At 39.0% G+C, this 15,820-nt stretch overlaps 8 protein-coding genes across 8 annotated transcripts; 5 read left to right on the top strand and 3 right to left on the bottom strand.

The window, feature by feature from the left end:
- Positions 1 to 323: 323 nt before the first annotated feature.
- On the top strand, positions 324 to 1,205 carry MBA1 (Mba1p; the record flags this gene model as incomplete). Its single annotated transcript, XM_018364415.1, has 1 exon — positions 324 to 1,205. The coding sequence occupies one exon, from the start codon at positions 324 to 326 to the stop codon at positions 1,203 to 1,205; it is 882 nt and encodes a 293-aa protein (XP_018223216.1).
- Positions 1,206 to 1,403: 198 nt separating this feature from the next.
- DI49_1210 (uncharacterized protein) lies at positions 1,404 to 3,101 on the bottom strand (the record flags this gene model as incomplete). The annotated part of the gene is made up of 1 exon (XM_018364414.1): positions 1,404 to 3,101. The coding sequence occupies one exon, from the start codon at positions 3,099 to 3,101 to the stop codon at positions 1,404 to 1,406; it is 1,698 nt and encodes a 565-aa protein (XP_018223215.1).
- A 351-nt stretch (positions 3,102 to 3,452) lies between these two features.
- Positions 3,453 to 4,406, bottom strand: YPC1 (phytoceramidase; the record flags this gene model as incomplete). Its single annotated transcript, XM_018364413.1, has 1 exon — positions 3,453 to 4,406. The coding sequence occupies one exon, from the start codon at positions 4,404 to 4,406 to the stop codon at positions 3,453 to 3,455; it is 954 nt and encodes a 317-aa protein (XP_018223214.1).
- Positions 4,407 to 5,694: 1,288 nt separating this feature from the next.
- Positions 5,695 to 7,056, top strand: SMP1 (Smp1p; the record flags this gene model as incomplete). Its single annotated transcript, XM_018364412.1, has 1 exon — positions 5,695 to 7,056. One exon carries the CDS (start codon positions 5,695 to 5,697, stop codon positions 7,054 to 7,056), a length of 1,362 nt encoding a protein of 453 aa, XP_018223213.1.
- A 1,260-nt stretch (positions 7,057 to 8,316) lies between these two features.
- On the top strand, positions 8,317 to 8,841 carry RPS6B (40S ribosomal protein eS6; the record flags this gene model as incomplete). The annotated part of the gene is made up of 1 exon (XM_018364411.1): positions 8,317 to 8,841. The coding sequence occupies one exon, from the start codon at positions 8,317 to 8,319 to the stop codon at positions 8,839 to 8,841; it is 525 nt and encodes a 174-aa protein (XP_018223212.1).
- A 252-nt stretch (positions 8,842 to 9,093) lies between these two features.
- On the bottom strand, positions 9,094 to 10,815 carry DTR1 (Dtr1p; the record flags this gene model as incomplete). Its single annotated transcript, XM_018364410.1, has 1 exon — positions 9,094 to 10,815. One exon carries the CDS (start codon positions 10,813 to 10,815, stop codon positions 9,094 to 9,096), a length of 1,722 nt encoding a protein of 573 aa, XP_018223211.1.
- Positions 10,816 to 11,303: 488 nt separating this feature from the next.
- FZO1 (mitofusin) lies at positions 11,304 to 13,997 on the top strand (the record flags this gene model as incomplete). Its single annotated transcript, XM_018364409.1, has 1 exon — positions 11,304 to 13,997. One exon carries the CDS (start codon positions 11,304 to 11,306, stop codon positions 13,995 to 13,997), a length of 2,694 nt encoding a protein of 897 aa, XP_018223210.1.
- Positions 13,998 to 14,311: 314 nt separating this feature from the next.
- Positions 14,312 to 15,745, top strand: EHT1 (medium-chain fatty acid ethyl ester synthase/esterase; the record flags this gene model as incomplete). Its single annotated transcript, XM_018364408.1, has 1 exon — positions 14,312 to 15,745. The coding sequence occupies one exon, from the start codon at positions 14,312 to 14,314 to the stop codon at positions 15,743 to 15,745; it is 1,434 nt and encodes a 477-aa protein (XP_018223209.1).
- Between the last annotated feature and the right edge of the window lie 75 nt (positions 15,746 to 15,820).

Raw genomic sequence — 15,820 nt, 5'->3', positions numbered from 1 at the left:
TTTTTTGATTATTTCATAATCATCAGAAGAATGACATGCTCATCCTACACACTACATTTAACTTGTATGTACTAGAAATATAGAAGTAGACGTATAGAAGTAGACACCTAAGCAAAAATCCTCTCCAAGTTTCAAGTACAAAGGATATTCGATTATGGGCAACCCTTTTGGCAATTTTAATCTGGTGTAGTAATTGTTAGGCGTTCTTCGATAAATGGAATTCATTCATTTGTCCGAGAAATATTCTACCGGCTTTCTACCCATATTCACGAAATAAAAAAGTACGAAAGGAAGAGGCTTTAAAAAATCAGGATAATAAGACTATGCTTCAGAAATCTAGCAGAATCGCTCCAAACTACGCTTATGAGATGAACCTACTAAAACCTGCATATTTTAACTCTCCCACAAAGTCTTTGTTGATATCAATCAATAGACAACGACTATTTACAACTTCGCGGTTGACTTTAAATAAGGAAAGTGAACCCACAGAAAAGAAAGACAAAAGCAAACAGCAGGATTTCAATCCTAGGCATTTGGGGGTTGCATCAGAAGTATTCATTCCTTCAGCCTACAAAAATCTTCCTAGCGTATTTACTCATCCCCTTATTGTTGCGAATGCCTTAGTCAGAAGACTTTACACTTTTGGCTTAAACTCTGTTCAAGTTGCGTTATTTCGTTTCCAATCGGGCATTAAACCATCTTTCTTACTCTGGAAAAACAAAGCTATTGAGACGTATGTTAATGTAAATACATCATTTGCTCGTAAAAATCTATCGGAAATAAAAGGATCTGTCTCATTATGGGTTCAAGAGGCCCTAGAAGCCAGATCCCGTCAACTGCCAAGCAATGCCACATTAGACTGGCAATTGATCAAGTTCAATGCTGTTCCGAAATTGGTATCCATACAACCCATCATGGTCCCTGGAATGCCCCTAGAACACTTACAATTAATATATAAACTCGATACAAAACAAAGACTAATCAACGTCAATCAACAAACCAAGAAAAGCGAGATATTGGATCGCGATGTTGTGGACTATGTTGCCTTTTTATGTGATGCGACGACCAATGATATGATATTGATGGGGTCTTTATTTGAAAATAAGCCGAATGATAAACTACCAAAGAGTCATGAAGATGACACGAAAGTTGCCATACATAGAATGAAGGTTAATGGAGACATATATCGTTTGCCTTCCCATTAGGAGAAGATATAAAGCATGGAAGGGTTCCGGAAAATCTGTAAATAGTATCACGTTCTTTTGAGCTTTTTATTCCATATACCACTTAAATATTCGGTAAATATCAATGATTTGTTATCATCTTAAGTAAATGCACATACATATGTGTGTTTGTCTCGGTATGCTTACTTTCTATAAACGTATTGGAGATATCATTCATTTTTAGTGATACTGTACTAGATCTCCCATCTTCACCCATCTGTTAGTCAAATCGTCATAGAATAATGTTTCTGATAAATCAACTTTATTCCAATAGCCTTTAGAGCATAGGCTGTGGAAAAGCCCACACAGAGAGGCAAAAAGACTGTTGTTAACAGTTACGCTTCCTTGAACATTAATCGTGACATTTTGATGAAGCCTATTCTTAGCTTCTAAAGGCTGAGTTTTGCTAAGACGTTTCATACTATTCAAAGGATCAGCACTACTTTTTTTTTTCAGGCAATCATTGAAAAGCCTTTCATTTTTAACAACCGTATTCCCCTGTGATGTTTTGTCTTCACTGTTCAAATCTAGATGATCGATCTCTTCTATCGCCGTTGCTTCATAAGGAATGTGGAGGGGACGTGAAAACCTCGAGTGCGTGCTACAGTTCCTTGTTTTCAGTCCTCTTGAATCGAACAGTATGGCTTGCGGTTCGTAATGGCATATCGCGGCAAACGCTTTGGAACCGAGTCGAATATTTAAAACTATTGTCGCAAAAAAAGGCGAAGTAGTCTGTGGTGGTTTGATAAGGGATAGACCGATCTCAGCATGTGTCTGTTCGAGCTTGGAGAGCAAGAAAGAGCGTCTACTGCGGCCCAAAATACCTCGAAGGAATCTTAAATCGGAGTTTTGATGCAAAAAGATTACGTGTTTGGAAGACAGTGATTGACTGGAAATAATAATTCCTACGCCAAAAAACTCCTTCACAGGGCTTCTTGGACACGGTTTGAGTTTTTTAGTAAACTTTCTCATCCTAAATTCTCTAACACCACTTCTAGAGATTATGGCTGGTTCCATTCTTTGCCTTTGTAAAAAGGGTATCAATCGTAGTTCTTTTTCCTGGTATGGAAGACAAACTGTTCTTGAAATTTTACTTTCGAAATCAGAATGCTTTTCTGTCGTGTTCTCGCTGCTCCCTTTCGCATTACGTTGCCGAGTGTTCGTTGGTTCTCCTATAAGTGTACCATTTTCAGATAAATGAATTGTTTCTGAATTCTCTTGGTTCTGCGAACATAAACGATCGATTTCTTTAAGACTGTTGTTGCGTCTACTAGCGATCTTCTCTATCAGTTCGCATATGTCTTCATTTGCAATTTGTGACCAGTCCTGATTTCCTTCGTCATCTTTCTTCAGATATCTTTTGTGTGGGTTTTCTTTCTTCTGTAATGAAGAGAAGTGTACCCTACTTCTACGTTTTTTAGACGAAATATCTTCCAGAATTTCACAGATTTTACTTGTACTAAGCTGGGACCAATCACGTTTATCCTCAAAATGTCGGTTCGCTTGTTTGATTGATTGAGGGACATCCTCTAGTAATGGTGGCTCGCGTTCAGAGGTTGTTGTTCCTATGTTGTGTTCAGGTGTGCATTTTCTGCTTTCACGCTCTCTTATATCAGCATGTTGATTTATCACCAGTTTAGGGATGTCGGTCATAGTGCCCCCTTTCTTATAGAGGTAGTGCATTTTAATTTTTTCCCTATCTACTTTTTCCTCGTAACTTGTGTGCTTGAAATTTTCCTCTGATGTGGGCTTTTCATTGGCACCTAGACCTATTCCTTGCGCTTCAACTCTTCCCAATTTTCTTTTTACTTGCTGCTTGCATTTGACGTTCATTCTAGCAGAACCCGCGATATCATTTAGTACATTATTTCGGATCATGATGGGCTTACCAATTCTTCTCTTTTTATAATGTAAACCTTGGTCGATGTTTGTGTTTGGAAAGACTGTACTTTGTTTGTTTACTTTCTTCAGTTCCAGCCGCTTTATAATAATAATTTGTTTTTGCCGCCGACGCCGTACAGGGTATCCTTTCAAATAGGTAGGTATGTCAATTAAAAAATCAAAATCATATCCCGAAAATAGAAGGCTTCCCTTCGCAATGAAGAAATTTAATATATTTTGCAAAGTTATTCTTCTTTATAAATACTCATTATTAGACGTTAAACAAAAGAAATCAAACATATATGTATATACATTCTTAAATATGCTAATTCTCTATAGAAGATAGAACTAATTCTTCTTCTTATTAGCCTCGACTGACTGATTTTCTACATAAGGCCCAAATAGTTCAAGAGAGTATCTTGTTGACGGATTGCGTCCTTTTCTTACCAATTCAGGGAACACTTTCCATCTCCAAATAAACAGGTAATCAGAGCTAACGTTCAATGTAATGACCCTTAAATGTTCCAAAGAAACAATATAGAAATAAATTCCCATTCCAGTCAAAATATGCCACCATCCGTGTAATTCAAGTAGTACACCAAGCGGTAAGGCCAGAATGCTTCTTCTAACATACACCCAGAATGAACATAGATGGATGTCTAATAGCCATGATATGTAACCCGATAAGAATAACACTGCTCCAAGTGCCATTGAAGTGCGAAGATTTCTTTTGGCAAGTGGGTCATGGACGTATCGATATGTTAAGATTACCGCGGCAGCAGCAACGACTACGATTTGCACCCCAAACAGAATCTGGTGAATATCGACGTTCTTGTATATAACGTAAAGTATGCTTGCTGTTGTGACGGCTACAGCAATAATGAGTCCGATAAATATCTGTTCGAATAATGGAACCTTTCTTTGATTGTCCCCATTGAGCAGCGCCTCTTTGGCCTCACAAACTAGACTCCATGTCGGAACACACATGGCGTATATCATGGGTAACTCGTCCAGCAATTGAAATCTGTACTTTAAAGTCATATGGAATAGCAATGATCCCACACCGACTAAGCCGTACCCGAATCCTATTAGTAAAAACCTTTTCTCCAGCTTGTTCTTGTATGCGGAGTAGGTTGTATATACGGCAGAAAGTATAAACACACYGTTTGTGAGAGTGTTTGACCATTCTGCAATATATGGAGAGACCACATAGTTCTCTTCGCACCAGTCGATGGTCGAGGTTGTTTCGCCCCAAAAGCCAGATACAGAGTTTTCTGGATAATCCCAACGAAATCTTCCCATCGGTCTTTTTTGTTTAATTAAGTATTCTATTGTATTTTTCGCAGATCGTTGGTATTATTATTCGGGCCCTGTTAAACCCCTTATGAAGTCTATTATATAGTCCGTAAAACCCAGAATATGCAAACTATCTTTTCTACAAGCGATAAAAATAAAGAGCTACCCGAAGCCCGATTCTTTGAGAAGAATGAGAACCGGAGGAAGAGGTTCTCGTGTTGTGGGAATGTAGTGCAGTGGGAGGGTACGCCAATGAGAAAAAGGTACAGGGGCAGAATCTCCTTCAGTCGGAATAAATATTTCCCGATGCTTCGCGTTATAAAAAACTTGCGTGATAATCCGTTCCAGAGAGAAACAAAGAAGGGGGTTATAGGAAAGGAGAGATGGGATGGTGGAGGGTGATCCTCATGACCGTGCCAAGATTTCACTTCGACCAAAACCTCCGCTTGAATGTGAGAAACGAAAGTACGGACGTATATGTTTTTCAGCTTGCCTCGTTTAAAGCATGTATCGTAGGGAGAAATAATCGCTTGCCAAGACGACACAAAAAATGTAAAAGCTGTGAGGATGTTCTCACTACAACACTTATTTCACTTGTTTAGCATTCGCAACAACTGAAAACAGGATGAGATAACCTTGCACTTATCAAGCTGCGCTGCCGAACCGAAGCATGCTTTGCTGGCCTATGCTCTTTCTTTAGTTTGAGAGAAAAAAATGAAGAGGGCGGGTGAAGCGAAAGACGTATGTATATATGTATGTATCTATGTATGTTTGTATCTATGTATCTATGTATCTAGGCCTTTGCATTATTAGTTGTTACTTCTTCCTTTAACGCTTACGTAAAATGATGGGTACCCTATACCTGTACCGTTCACAATGATGGTGGCTTACCAAGCGGCTTTAGATACAGTTTGCTCAGAACTTCATTGCATTGCCATCGCCTTCTTTTTTTAGCAACAGACGGACCTCTTTGTCCTTTTGCGAAAATAATTTCGCTCGAGTAATTGGAGGCTTGGCAAAACTTAAATCTCCACGCATACCCGGCTTCCTGTATTCTTCGTGAAGAACTCAAAAACATCCTGCCCTTATCCACCCTTGTACTCCATATGTCTGTAGTTCATACTATATAACACTACACATTTAATTTATATTTGCGCTTAATCTTTGTTTTACGGAAGCAAAGAAGCATATAGAAATTTGAACTACAGCCCAAATTTTTATCTCATCAAAAATTGAAAAAATTGAAAAAGTCGCAAATAAGCAAATACAGCCACTTTCGACGTCTTACTGCTAAATGGGTAGAAGAAAGATTGAGATTGAGCCTATCAAGGACGATAGGAATCGTACGGTAACTTTCATAAAACGAAAAGCAGGACTTTTCAAGAAAGCTCATGAACTGTCCGTACTATGCCAAGTGGATATTGCTGTCATTATATTGGGATCTAATAATACCTTTTATGAATACTCTTCTGTCGATATGGGAAAGTTAATCAATGTCCACCAAAACAATGCCGATCTTCCTCATAACGTCATAGAGCCTTCCGATTATGGTGACTATGTCAAGAAACCGCATGTTGTCCTAAATGAAAAAAAACGTAGGCGAAGAAGAACGGCCGTGTTAGAACCTGATTCCAACTTTGGAAACAGCGCACTTTCCGGTCAGAATTCATCTGGAAATCAAAGTAGTGGGAACTTGAACGTTCTGCCGGTATCAAATGAAATCGAACACGCTGCTATAGGAACATCGTTGGTAAACGCCCAAGGAAACGTATCCCGTAATGGATCCAATATTTCCGACCATTCAAAAAATGGTATAAATTACGCTATGCCACGAGATCAGTTGCACCTTGGAGGGGGGTTTTATACTAACATATACAAAGATATTAATGGTCAACAATTCCAAGTAGATAGAGTACCTTATGGAGATCGCATGGATAAGAGGATGAAATTGGATAGTCAGCAATTCTTTCCTGGACCCAATCAGCCTGGCTATGGTAGTTATTATCCGTCACCTTATGATAATTTACCAAAACCCGCGTTACCTTCAAATCTAATGAACAATATTCCGCCCGTCCAATCGCAATTTGTTCAAATTATTCCGGCGAATTCAAACACAATTGGAAGGTCATTTGATGTCACGAATGATAACGTGACATTTCGGACAAGACAAACTATGTCCCCGCCGGTTGATGATGTTCCGAGTACATCAGATGGACCTGCTCCAGTGCAGACAATGGTACATCATTTAAATCAGCTAAATAGAAATAGAGGGAAGCTCTCAGAAAAGCCCGCTTTGAAGTTAAGCATCCCGAAGGCTACAGCTGATACAAGTCGAGAGTCTCCAACAATATGTCCAACTACCACATCGCCGAAAATGGCCGTCCAAACTAATTTCAAGAACCCTCCTTGTGGTAGCACTTTTTCGCCATTCTCCCATTCCAAAATTTTGGAAATTAGGAGCAATGATATCAAGAGTTCGAATCATAGTGGCCAATCCACTTGCGCACAAGTAAATAGTAAAACATTTTTTCTCAAGCCACCGATTGGTAGACCTCCAAAGTTTCCGAAAAGCCCGTCTACTTCTATTGTAATATATCCTACCCCTGTACCCAATCCAAGCTCAAGCTCGGTAAATTCGATTGGATCTCCTAAATAACTGGTTGCCTTAGTCCCTAGTCTTTTACTAAGCAGTGTTTAGTTCATTATCTATGCGGATAAATCTGAGTTAATGAATTTTAGGGAATTAAAGCCACTTTTCGGGGCCGTATTCCAGTAATTCGGTGCAGGCATTTAGTTACCAATTTTACTACTATGTAAACCTTTTCCATATTTTGGCAATAAGATCATCAAAACAATTGACATAATAATGTAATAAAATTTTAGATAGGCCAGATACTGAAACATAAACATATGTATATCATATCTACATCATATTGGGAAGATTCAAAAAAGTAGAATGACGACATTTTTGCCTTTACCAGCAAAAAGGGCGATGTATGGCACAGTGATAATATTTTTAGTACGTCGTGTTTTGTTTACATCCGTACATTTGTAAACACCTATACCTTATCTACTGCTTTTTGCACTTCTCGAAAGCTCGGGCTACCCCGGCCCGCTCATGATTGTTTGAACAAACTCCTTTCAATACCCCGACCAAGAGTGAGAGGAAAGTCTGGAAATCCGAAAAGCATTGAGCCTGGCCCAGTACGGGCTGCGTTGGTTTGCACGGTGCAGCTGCTGGATGTCTGATAGGAGAAAATTTCATCTTTATGAAAAAGCCGTCTAAGATTGAATATTAGGCCCTTAAGAACATTCAGGATATAACTAATTGAAACCATCAAGTGTGAATAAACGACTGAGCCATCATGAAGGTATGTAAACCTACCCTAACATTTGAATTCTAAAGAACTACGAGTTGCTAAAGAGGTTATCCATAGATRTCAAGTGGGCTAGTACCATCAAACTTGTGAAACTGCGGCAAGATTTAGTAGAGAACAATCCATTCAAGACCCAGAACATGAATATTTAAAATACACGAGAATTGGCACCCTTTGAAAGGGTGTAATGCGCCAGATACGCAATAAGGATTGGAGACACAAGTTATCAATAGCACTGAGGTATATTTATGAGTGAAAACAAAAATAAAGAAACAATGGAACCGGTTCTGTTAGAATTTGTTATCGAGCTGCTTTTGTTTTAAAGATTTTTATACTAACAGAGATATTATTTATAACAGTTGAACATTTCTTACCCAGTTAACGGGTCTCAAAAGACCTTCGAAATTGATGATGAACACCGTATCCGTGTTTTCTTCGACAAGAGAATCGGTCAAGAAGTTGATGGTGAAGCCGTTGGTGATGAATTCAAGGGTTACGTCTTCAAGATCTCCGGTGGTAACGACAAACAAGGTTTCCCAATGAAGCAAGGTGTTTTGTTGCCAACCAGAATCAAGTTGTTGTTGACCAAGAACGTTTCTTGTTACAGACCAAGACGTGAAGGTGAAAGAAAGAGAAAGTCCGTCAGAGGTGCCATTGTTGGCCCAGATTTGGCTGTCTTGGCTTTGGTCATCATCAAGAAGGGTGAACAAGAATTGGAAGGTCTAACTGACACCACTGTTCCAAAGAGATTAGGTCCAAAGAGAGCTAACAACATCAGAAAGTTCTTCGGTTTGTCCAAGGAAGATGATGTTCGTGATTTCGTCATTAGAAGAGAAGTCACCAAGGGTGAAAAGACTTACACCAAGGCTCCAAAGATCCAAAGATTGGTCACTCCTCAAAGATTGCAAAGAAAGAGACACCAAAGAGCTTTGAAGGTCAGAAACGCTCAATCTCAAAGAGAAGCTGCTGCCGAATACGCTCAATTGTTGGCTAAGAGATTGTCTGAAAGAAAGGCTGAAAAGGCTCAAATCAGAAAGAGAAGAGCTTCTTCTTTGAAGGCTTAAGTATGTTTTGGACCTGCATAATTTTTATACTTTTTCCTTTTTAGATATATATACTTTTGGCTTAATTTAATATAATTAACTATAACATCGATTTTATTCTTTGAAAAAGCGAACGCATATAAATCTTAAATTATTCAACGTAAATGTGATCATTAATATTTCTAGATGTGTGTATCTTGTAATCGGAAACTTCTTTATCTTGATTGAGAAAAGTCAAAAATATGAGTATACCAGCTAAACATTAACAATCCCTCAAAACTCTTCAGTAACATACTTTCTCTGAAAAATGATTAGATATAATATACCAATTAGCGAAAACAGACTACACAACCCCAGTCCTGTAAAACACCATCCTGTTCCCATTGCTTTGCAAAGCTTCAATATAATAGCGGAACTTATAGCCGCACCAATGTTTCGAAAGAAACTGCTCACCGCGACAGTTCCAGCAGCTCTTTTAGGGAATAGCTCAGTTAAATATGTCATGGAAGTATTGCTGCACCAGGTCATACCGAAGGCCATCAATGAGGAAAAAACCAAGAGCACAACAAAGTGGTGATGAAAGAAAATGGACCATCCATATCCAACTGTACCGCCCAGTGTTAGTACAATTCCGACCAGATTTAGTATTAAACGGAACTCTGCAGGAAATTTCTTTTCGGGGTGACTTTTGATCCAACGTGAACGAAGATAATCTGAGAGATGACCACCAGATTGAGATCCTAACAGCATGGCTACTCCTGGGCAGACGTAAGCAGCACCGATTTCTAGCATGGTAAAATGGTAGTCATTCTCGAGGTAGTAAGAAAACGTAACACTGAAGGCATAATAACTAGAAAATAAGAGAGCAGTGCTAATAGATGTGATTATTACTGGGGGACATTTAACCATCTTCCAGTATAGCGTAAAGCCTGCTTTTGGTGGTTTTGGAAATTTTTGTTGGAAGAAAGGGTCATTAGTAACTGGTTTACGGATACCCATATCTGGGAACAAATGCCAACGCGATAGTCCCTTTCTCTGAGAGGATGGGGGTACTGTTCCTTTTTCTTCCCTCTTCTTTTCACACCACTTGGGATCCCCATTTCCAACTATACAACGAAGTGTTTCTGGAAGTAGCGCGCTTACTAAGATCAATGCTATTCCCGCCATTATAGAAGTAAATCCAAAGAGCCACCTCCAGTAATTTCCTTTCATCAAAATCAATCCAGCCACTATTGGTGCTATGATTGGTCCCATGTTCGGGCCCATCATAAAATACGCAATCGCCTTCCCTCTATGTTTTGGAGGAACAACATCTGTTACTGTACCAGCCCCTAAAGAAATAACAGAACTTGATGCAAAAGCTTGAAAAACTCTTAAGACGAAAAGCGCGGCAATATTTGCTGGCACAGCAGCCAGTATTATATTAACGGTTAACATTAATGACAATGATACCATATATAAAAACTTTCTTCCGCCAAAATCTGCGAGTGCGCCCCAAAACAGTGGTCCAACCGAGAACACTGCCATAAAAATAGAAACTGTGGCATTTATGGTCGTTGCACTCACATCAAATTCCCTTTGCAAAAGTGGCAGAGCTGGAATATATATGTTTCCTGACATTGGGCCCAAAAACCCTATAAAAATAATAATTCCAAAAATGACTAGCCTTCGATCCTTGGTAAAACATGTGTAAGGAATATCTACTGGAGGTTTCTGTGACGGTTCTTTTGACTGTGAATTTGATGACTTGATCACTACCTCTTCTTCTTCTTTTGTATTTACCTTCTCTGCCGATAAAGATGGTGATGGAAGAGGTATTTCAGGGAAAACATCATCTTTTGCACTAATCTTCTTCTGATTTACACGATCCCAGCTTTCATTCATTATATCGTCTCCTAAGTCTTGCAGTGAATGGAAGGTTGTACGGCTCGTTCCACTATCTTGTGAATTGATTTGCAAACCTAAATTATTTTTCTGAAAATCTCTACCCTCCATTATTCTTTCGTCTGGCTCCAATACTTGCTCCAATTTCGAGAAAAAGATATAAGGTACAGCTACACTACTGCCATCCCCCCTAGTCTTTTCATCCTGATCTTGTATTAAACACCGAAATTGTATTTACAAAAGAAGTTTGTGTCGTATTTCTTGGATGACAGATTGTCTGGGTGGAAAATGCCCAAAAGAGATTGCTAAATCTGAAAAAAACTGCGTCTTGAATCTTCGATGTAGCAATGACTTACCTACAAAAACGAGCTGTTTGGCATATCTCGTAACGTTTGGTGTCAAAAAAGGACATTAAACCATAGCTTCTAATATTTATTATAAATACAGCCCTTTACTGGAGTAGCTATTTTGTCTTACTAATACGCGGCGCTAGCAAAAGTGCCCTTGCGCCAAGACCAAGTGGAGGTATAGTGCCAAAAAAAAACAGTATCCGGGTAAATAATTGTTTTTTAGAGTTATCCAAAGAAAGCCTAGAGAATATGCCCGGGCTTATAGTAATTGTCTTTATCAAAAAAGAATACCAGAACCTATTAGCACCTAGGGAAAGTGCATTTCAACACCTTCATTCCAGATACCAAGTCGAAACGCATAAGCTTCTTAACGCTATGTCTGAAGGAAAACAGCAGTCTCAAAACACCAATAAACCACGCAAGGCTCCTACAGATCAAGACGATGATGCAGCCACAGTTGTACCTCCCATCCTTACATATTCACGGAACGAAGGCCAGTTTTTAGCTAGTGATGCTCATAGACCAGCCGATGATCAGTCCACATTGTTTGAAGAAGAGGGAGAGCGTAGGGAGGATGACCTGTTGCCGTCATTGCGTGGGTCTAACTCAAAAGCACATTTGATCTCTTCTCAGCTCAGTCAGTGGAACTATAACAACAACAGAGTACTCTTGAAGAGGTCCATTTTGAAGACGCAAGTTTTTGTGGATCAACTTCAAGAGGAAAACAATATTCGTCCCATTTTTATCGCTGCCAATGATGAGCGTGAAAAATTGCATGTTCTACAACTGAATATTAAGATCGACGGACATTATAATATTCAAGAAAGGAACGGTTTTAACATGGAGAAAAAAGCTCTATCCAAATTATTTCAATCTCAAATCGGGGCCGTAACAAACCACTTAAACGCCCTGAAAAAAAGAGTGGATGATGTTTCCTCTAAAGTGTTCATCACAGGTGACGTGAATACTGGAAAATCAGCTCTTTGCAACTCTTTATTAAAACGGCGTTTACTGCCTGAAGATCAACTTCCATGTACCAATGTATTTTCTGAAATACTAGAGGCCCGAGAAAACGACGGAATCGAGGAAGTTCATGCAATACCGCTATATATAGCTCCCACCCTCAAGGAGGCTGTTGACATGTATTCAATACAAAATCCAAAGACTTACGAGATTCACTCTTTGAAAGAGCTCTCCGATTTGGTGCCCCAGAACGAAAAGTATGCATTATTGAAGGTTTACATAAAGGACGATAAGAGACCCGCCTCCACGAGTTTGCTAAGAAATGGCACTGTTGATATATCTTTGATTGATTCGCCCGGTTTAAATATGGATTCCTTACAAACTGCGGAGGTTATGTCCCGACAAGAGGAAATTGATTTGGTCATTTTTGTTGTCAATGCAGAAAATCAGCTTACGCTATCCGCCAAAGAATTCATATCTTTAGCTTCTCGTGAAAAGAAATTAATGTTTTTTGTTGTGAAAAAATTTGACAAAATCAGAGACAAACAACGTTGTAAAGAGCTAATTTTAAAGCAGATCCGTGATCTCTCCCCGGAAACACACAAACGCGCAGCCGATTTTGTCCATTTTGTTTCTAAAAACGGGGATGAAATAGCAGGTTATCATGGAGGTGACGACAGTGAAGATAATGGTGATGAGGAACCCGATAATGACCCATATTCTAACAACGATCCAGATCCCGATTTTGACAGTCTAGAAGATTCTCTACGTAATTTCGTTCTGAAGAAAAGATCTCTTTCCAAATTACTACCTGCCAAAACGTACTTGTCGAAATTGTTGAGCGATATAACATCGATTTCCAAATCAAACATAACAATGTATACTGAAGAAAAAGAAAAAATCAACCAAGAACTAGAAACATTAAGGCCTGAGATCCTAACCGTCCAAACAAAGTGTAACGATTTGACCAACTGTGTTGATAAAATGGCAGAAGAAACCATTGCGTTGGCCTATAATAATACTAAAGAAACACTTCTCAGTGCTTTGGATGTTCCATTACACGAATATCCAAAGTATCAAGGTCTTGCCCAGATTTATGACTTCATTTTCACAACAGAGGATTTTATAGTAAACCAAATTGATGAAGCAATAAATTTGAGCGAAGTATTTGCTAAGCAAAAGACAGACGTGCTGGTGAAGAAAATATATGAAATTGGTAAATCCGAGCTTGGTGATGATTTTATGTGCGAACGTGTTTTCAAAAGTGAACTAATGTTTAAGAAAAAAAAACACTTAATAGGGAAAAGGCTAAGAGTTTCTCTATCGATAACTGATTTGTTTGCTCCAAGTTGGAAGGGATTTCTGTCTTATCTAAGTTGGCAGAAACCTAGCACGGCACCAATCTATGATATAGAGGAACAAACACAAGAAAAACAAAATGGGCTAATGAAAACTTTGGGATTGAAAAACTATCCTCTGACACAATATTGGTCAAGACCATCATTACTTTTCACATCAAAAATTCCCACACTGACTTTATACTTTTTGGGTAGTACAAAAGTAGTAGGCAACATCGTATTAAACGGTATCAAATTATCATCATGGAATTCGCTCAAGAAATTGTCGGTTCCCATCATAGTAGTAGGTTCCCTGCTAGGAATCACATATCTAATTCATGACTTGCCTCGTGCTCTACCAATGAATCTTTCTAGCAAATACAAAAGAAAGCTACAAGAGGTAGAATACATTCATCTTAACGCGCAAAGAACTTCAAACGAAGTACGCGATGTTTTACGTGTACCCACCCGTGAAATCCTAAGGTCATGCGAAATAATCATGGACAAGAAGCAAGTCACCAAGAAAGAACTGGAAAGCAAAAACGAAAATAACACACTATCTATCAAATTCTTCGACTCCCTATACGAAGGGACAATGGCTCAAAAATCAATAGTCGAAGAAATAAACTTAGATATTGATTAGATGCCTCTGTAAATACATAGTTGTTTTTTTACTTTCCGAAAAATATATATACATATATATAAAATAAATATTCTAAACAAGTTCTGTTATTCGACCAATGCAAAATTACATAACCGTCAAAGGGCCCTGTTTTGTATCTGTTTAATGATTTGCGACACGGCACGGAAGATGAACGAAAAAAGGCAAACTCGTTCCGGTTCCGAGATCCTTTTTTTAAGCCCTCCGCATGTGCAGATTAGGAGCGGATGTAAAATATCGGGTGCTGGCCGGGGAAGTAATAGTCCCTTCGAAGATTTTCCTTACTATTTAACAGTATGAGACGTGTCTCGAAAGTCGAACGTTATCCTCAGAACACTCGACCAACGAATAAACTAACAAAAAAAGATATGTCAGAAGTTTCAAAGTGGCCAGCTATTAACCCATTTCATTGGGGGTACAACGGTACAGTTTCACATGTCGTTGGTGAAAATGGTTCTGCGAAGTTGAGTTTGAAGAACGATAAGCAGCAAGTCGAATTTAATACGTTTGTTAATGAATACGTCCCGATTCTGAGAAACGGGGCCCACTATAAACTAAGTCCTTACTTGTTCACAGGTATTTTACAAACTCTATACTTGAACGCTGCTGATTTATCGAAGAAGTTTCCTGTCTTTTATGGTAGGGAAATCGTCGAGTTCTCGGATGGCGGTGTCTGTACTGCTGATTGGGTCATGAATTCCTGGGAAAAGGAATATAATTTCGACCAAAACACTATGAAATTTGATACGAAGAAGTTTGGTCTCGACGAGAAGGCGACGCACCCAGAGGGATGGCCTCGTTTACAACCACGTACGAGGTACCTGAGAGACGAAGAGTTGGAAGAGCAAAGGAAAGTAGATCTTCCCCTAGTTGTTGTCCTCCATGGTCTTGCCGGAGGCAGTCATGAACCAATCATAAGATCTCTAACTGAGAACTTGTCTCGTATCAGTAACGGGAAATTCCAAGTCGTGGTGCTAAACACGAGGGGCTGCGCGCGTTCTAAAATCACCACTAAAAACTTATTCACAGCTTACCACACTATGGATATTCGTGAGTTCTTGCAAAGAGAAAAAGAAAGATATCCAAACAGAAAATTATACACCGTAGGATGCTCTTTCGGGGCTACCATGTTAGCAAACTATTTGGGTGAAGAAGGTGACAAATCGCCTTTATCTGCTGCTGTTACATTATGTAATCCATGGGATCTTCTTCTTTCGGCACTTAGAATGACTGAAGACTGGTGGTCAAAAACCTTGTTCTCTAGAAATATTGCCCAATTTTTAACTAGAACTGTTCAAGTTAACATGGGCGAATTAGGTGTTCCAAACGGTTCTAGTCCTGACCATACACCTACGACTCAAAATCCATCTTACTATAAATTCACACCCGAGAATTTGGAAAAGGCGAAACGCTTTAAGTCGAGTCTTGAATTCGATGAGCTGTACACTGCACCAGCTTTGGGATTCCCAAATGCTATGGAATATTATAGAGCAGCCAGTTCAATTAACAGGGCTGATAAAATCAAAGTTCCTACTTTAGTAATCAATTCCAGAGATGATCCTGTTGTAGGCCCCGACCAACCTTATTCATTTGTGGAAAAGAACCCTAATATTCTATTCTGTAGAACTGACCTAGGTGGCCATTTAGCTTACCTAGACAGCAACAACGATTCGTGGGTTACGAAGGCGATTTCCGAATTCTTGAATAAGTTCGAGGAATTAGTTTTATGATGTTATATGGTTCTTTTCCTAGCCATTCTTATGTATGTATACAACAGAAGAATGTTCTTGTGTTGTCCTTTATTT

Source organism: Saccharomyces eubayanus, chromosome IV (assembly GCF_001298625.1).
Source record: "Saccharomyces eubayanus strain FM1318 chromosome IV, whole genome shotgun sequence".
Classification (NCBI taxonomy): domain Eukaryota; kingdom Fungi; phylum Ascomycota; class Saccharomycetes; order Saccharomycetales; family Saccharomycetaceae; genus Saccharomyces; species Saccharomyces eubayanus.
This window is presented reverse-complemented; position numbering and strand designations above follow the sequence as displayed.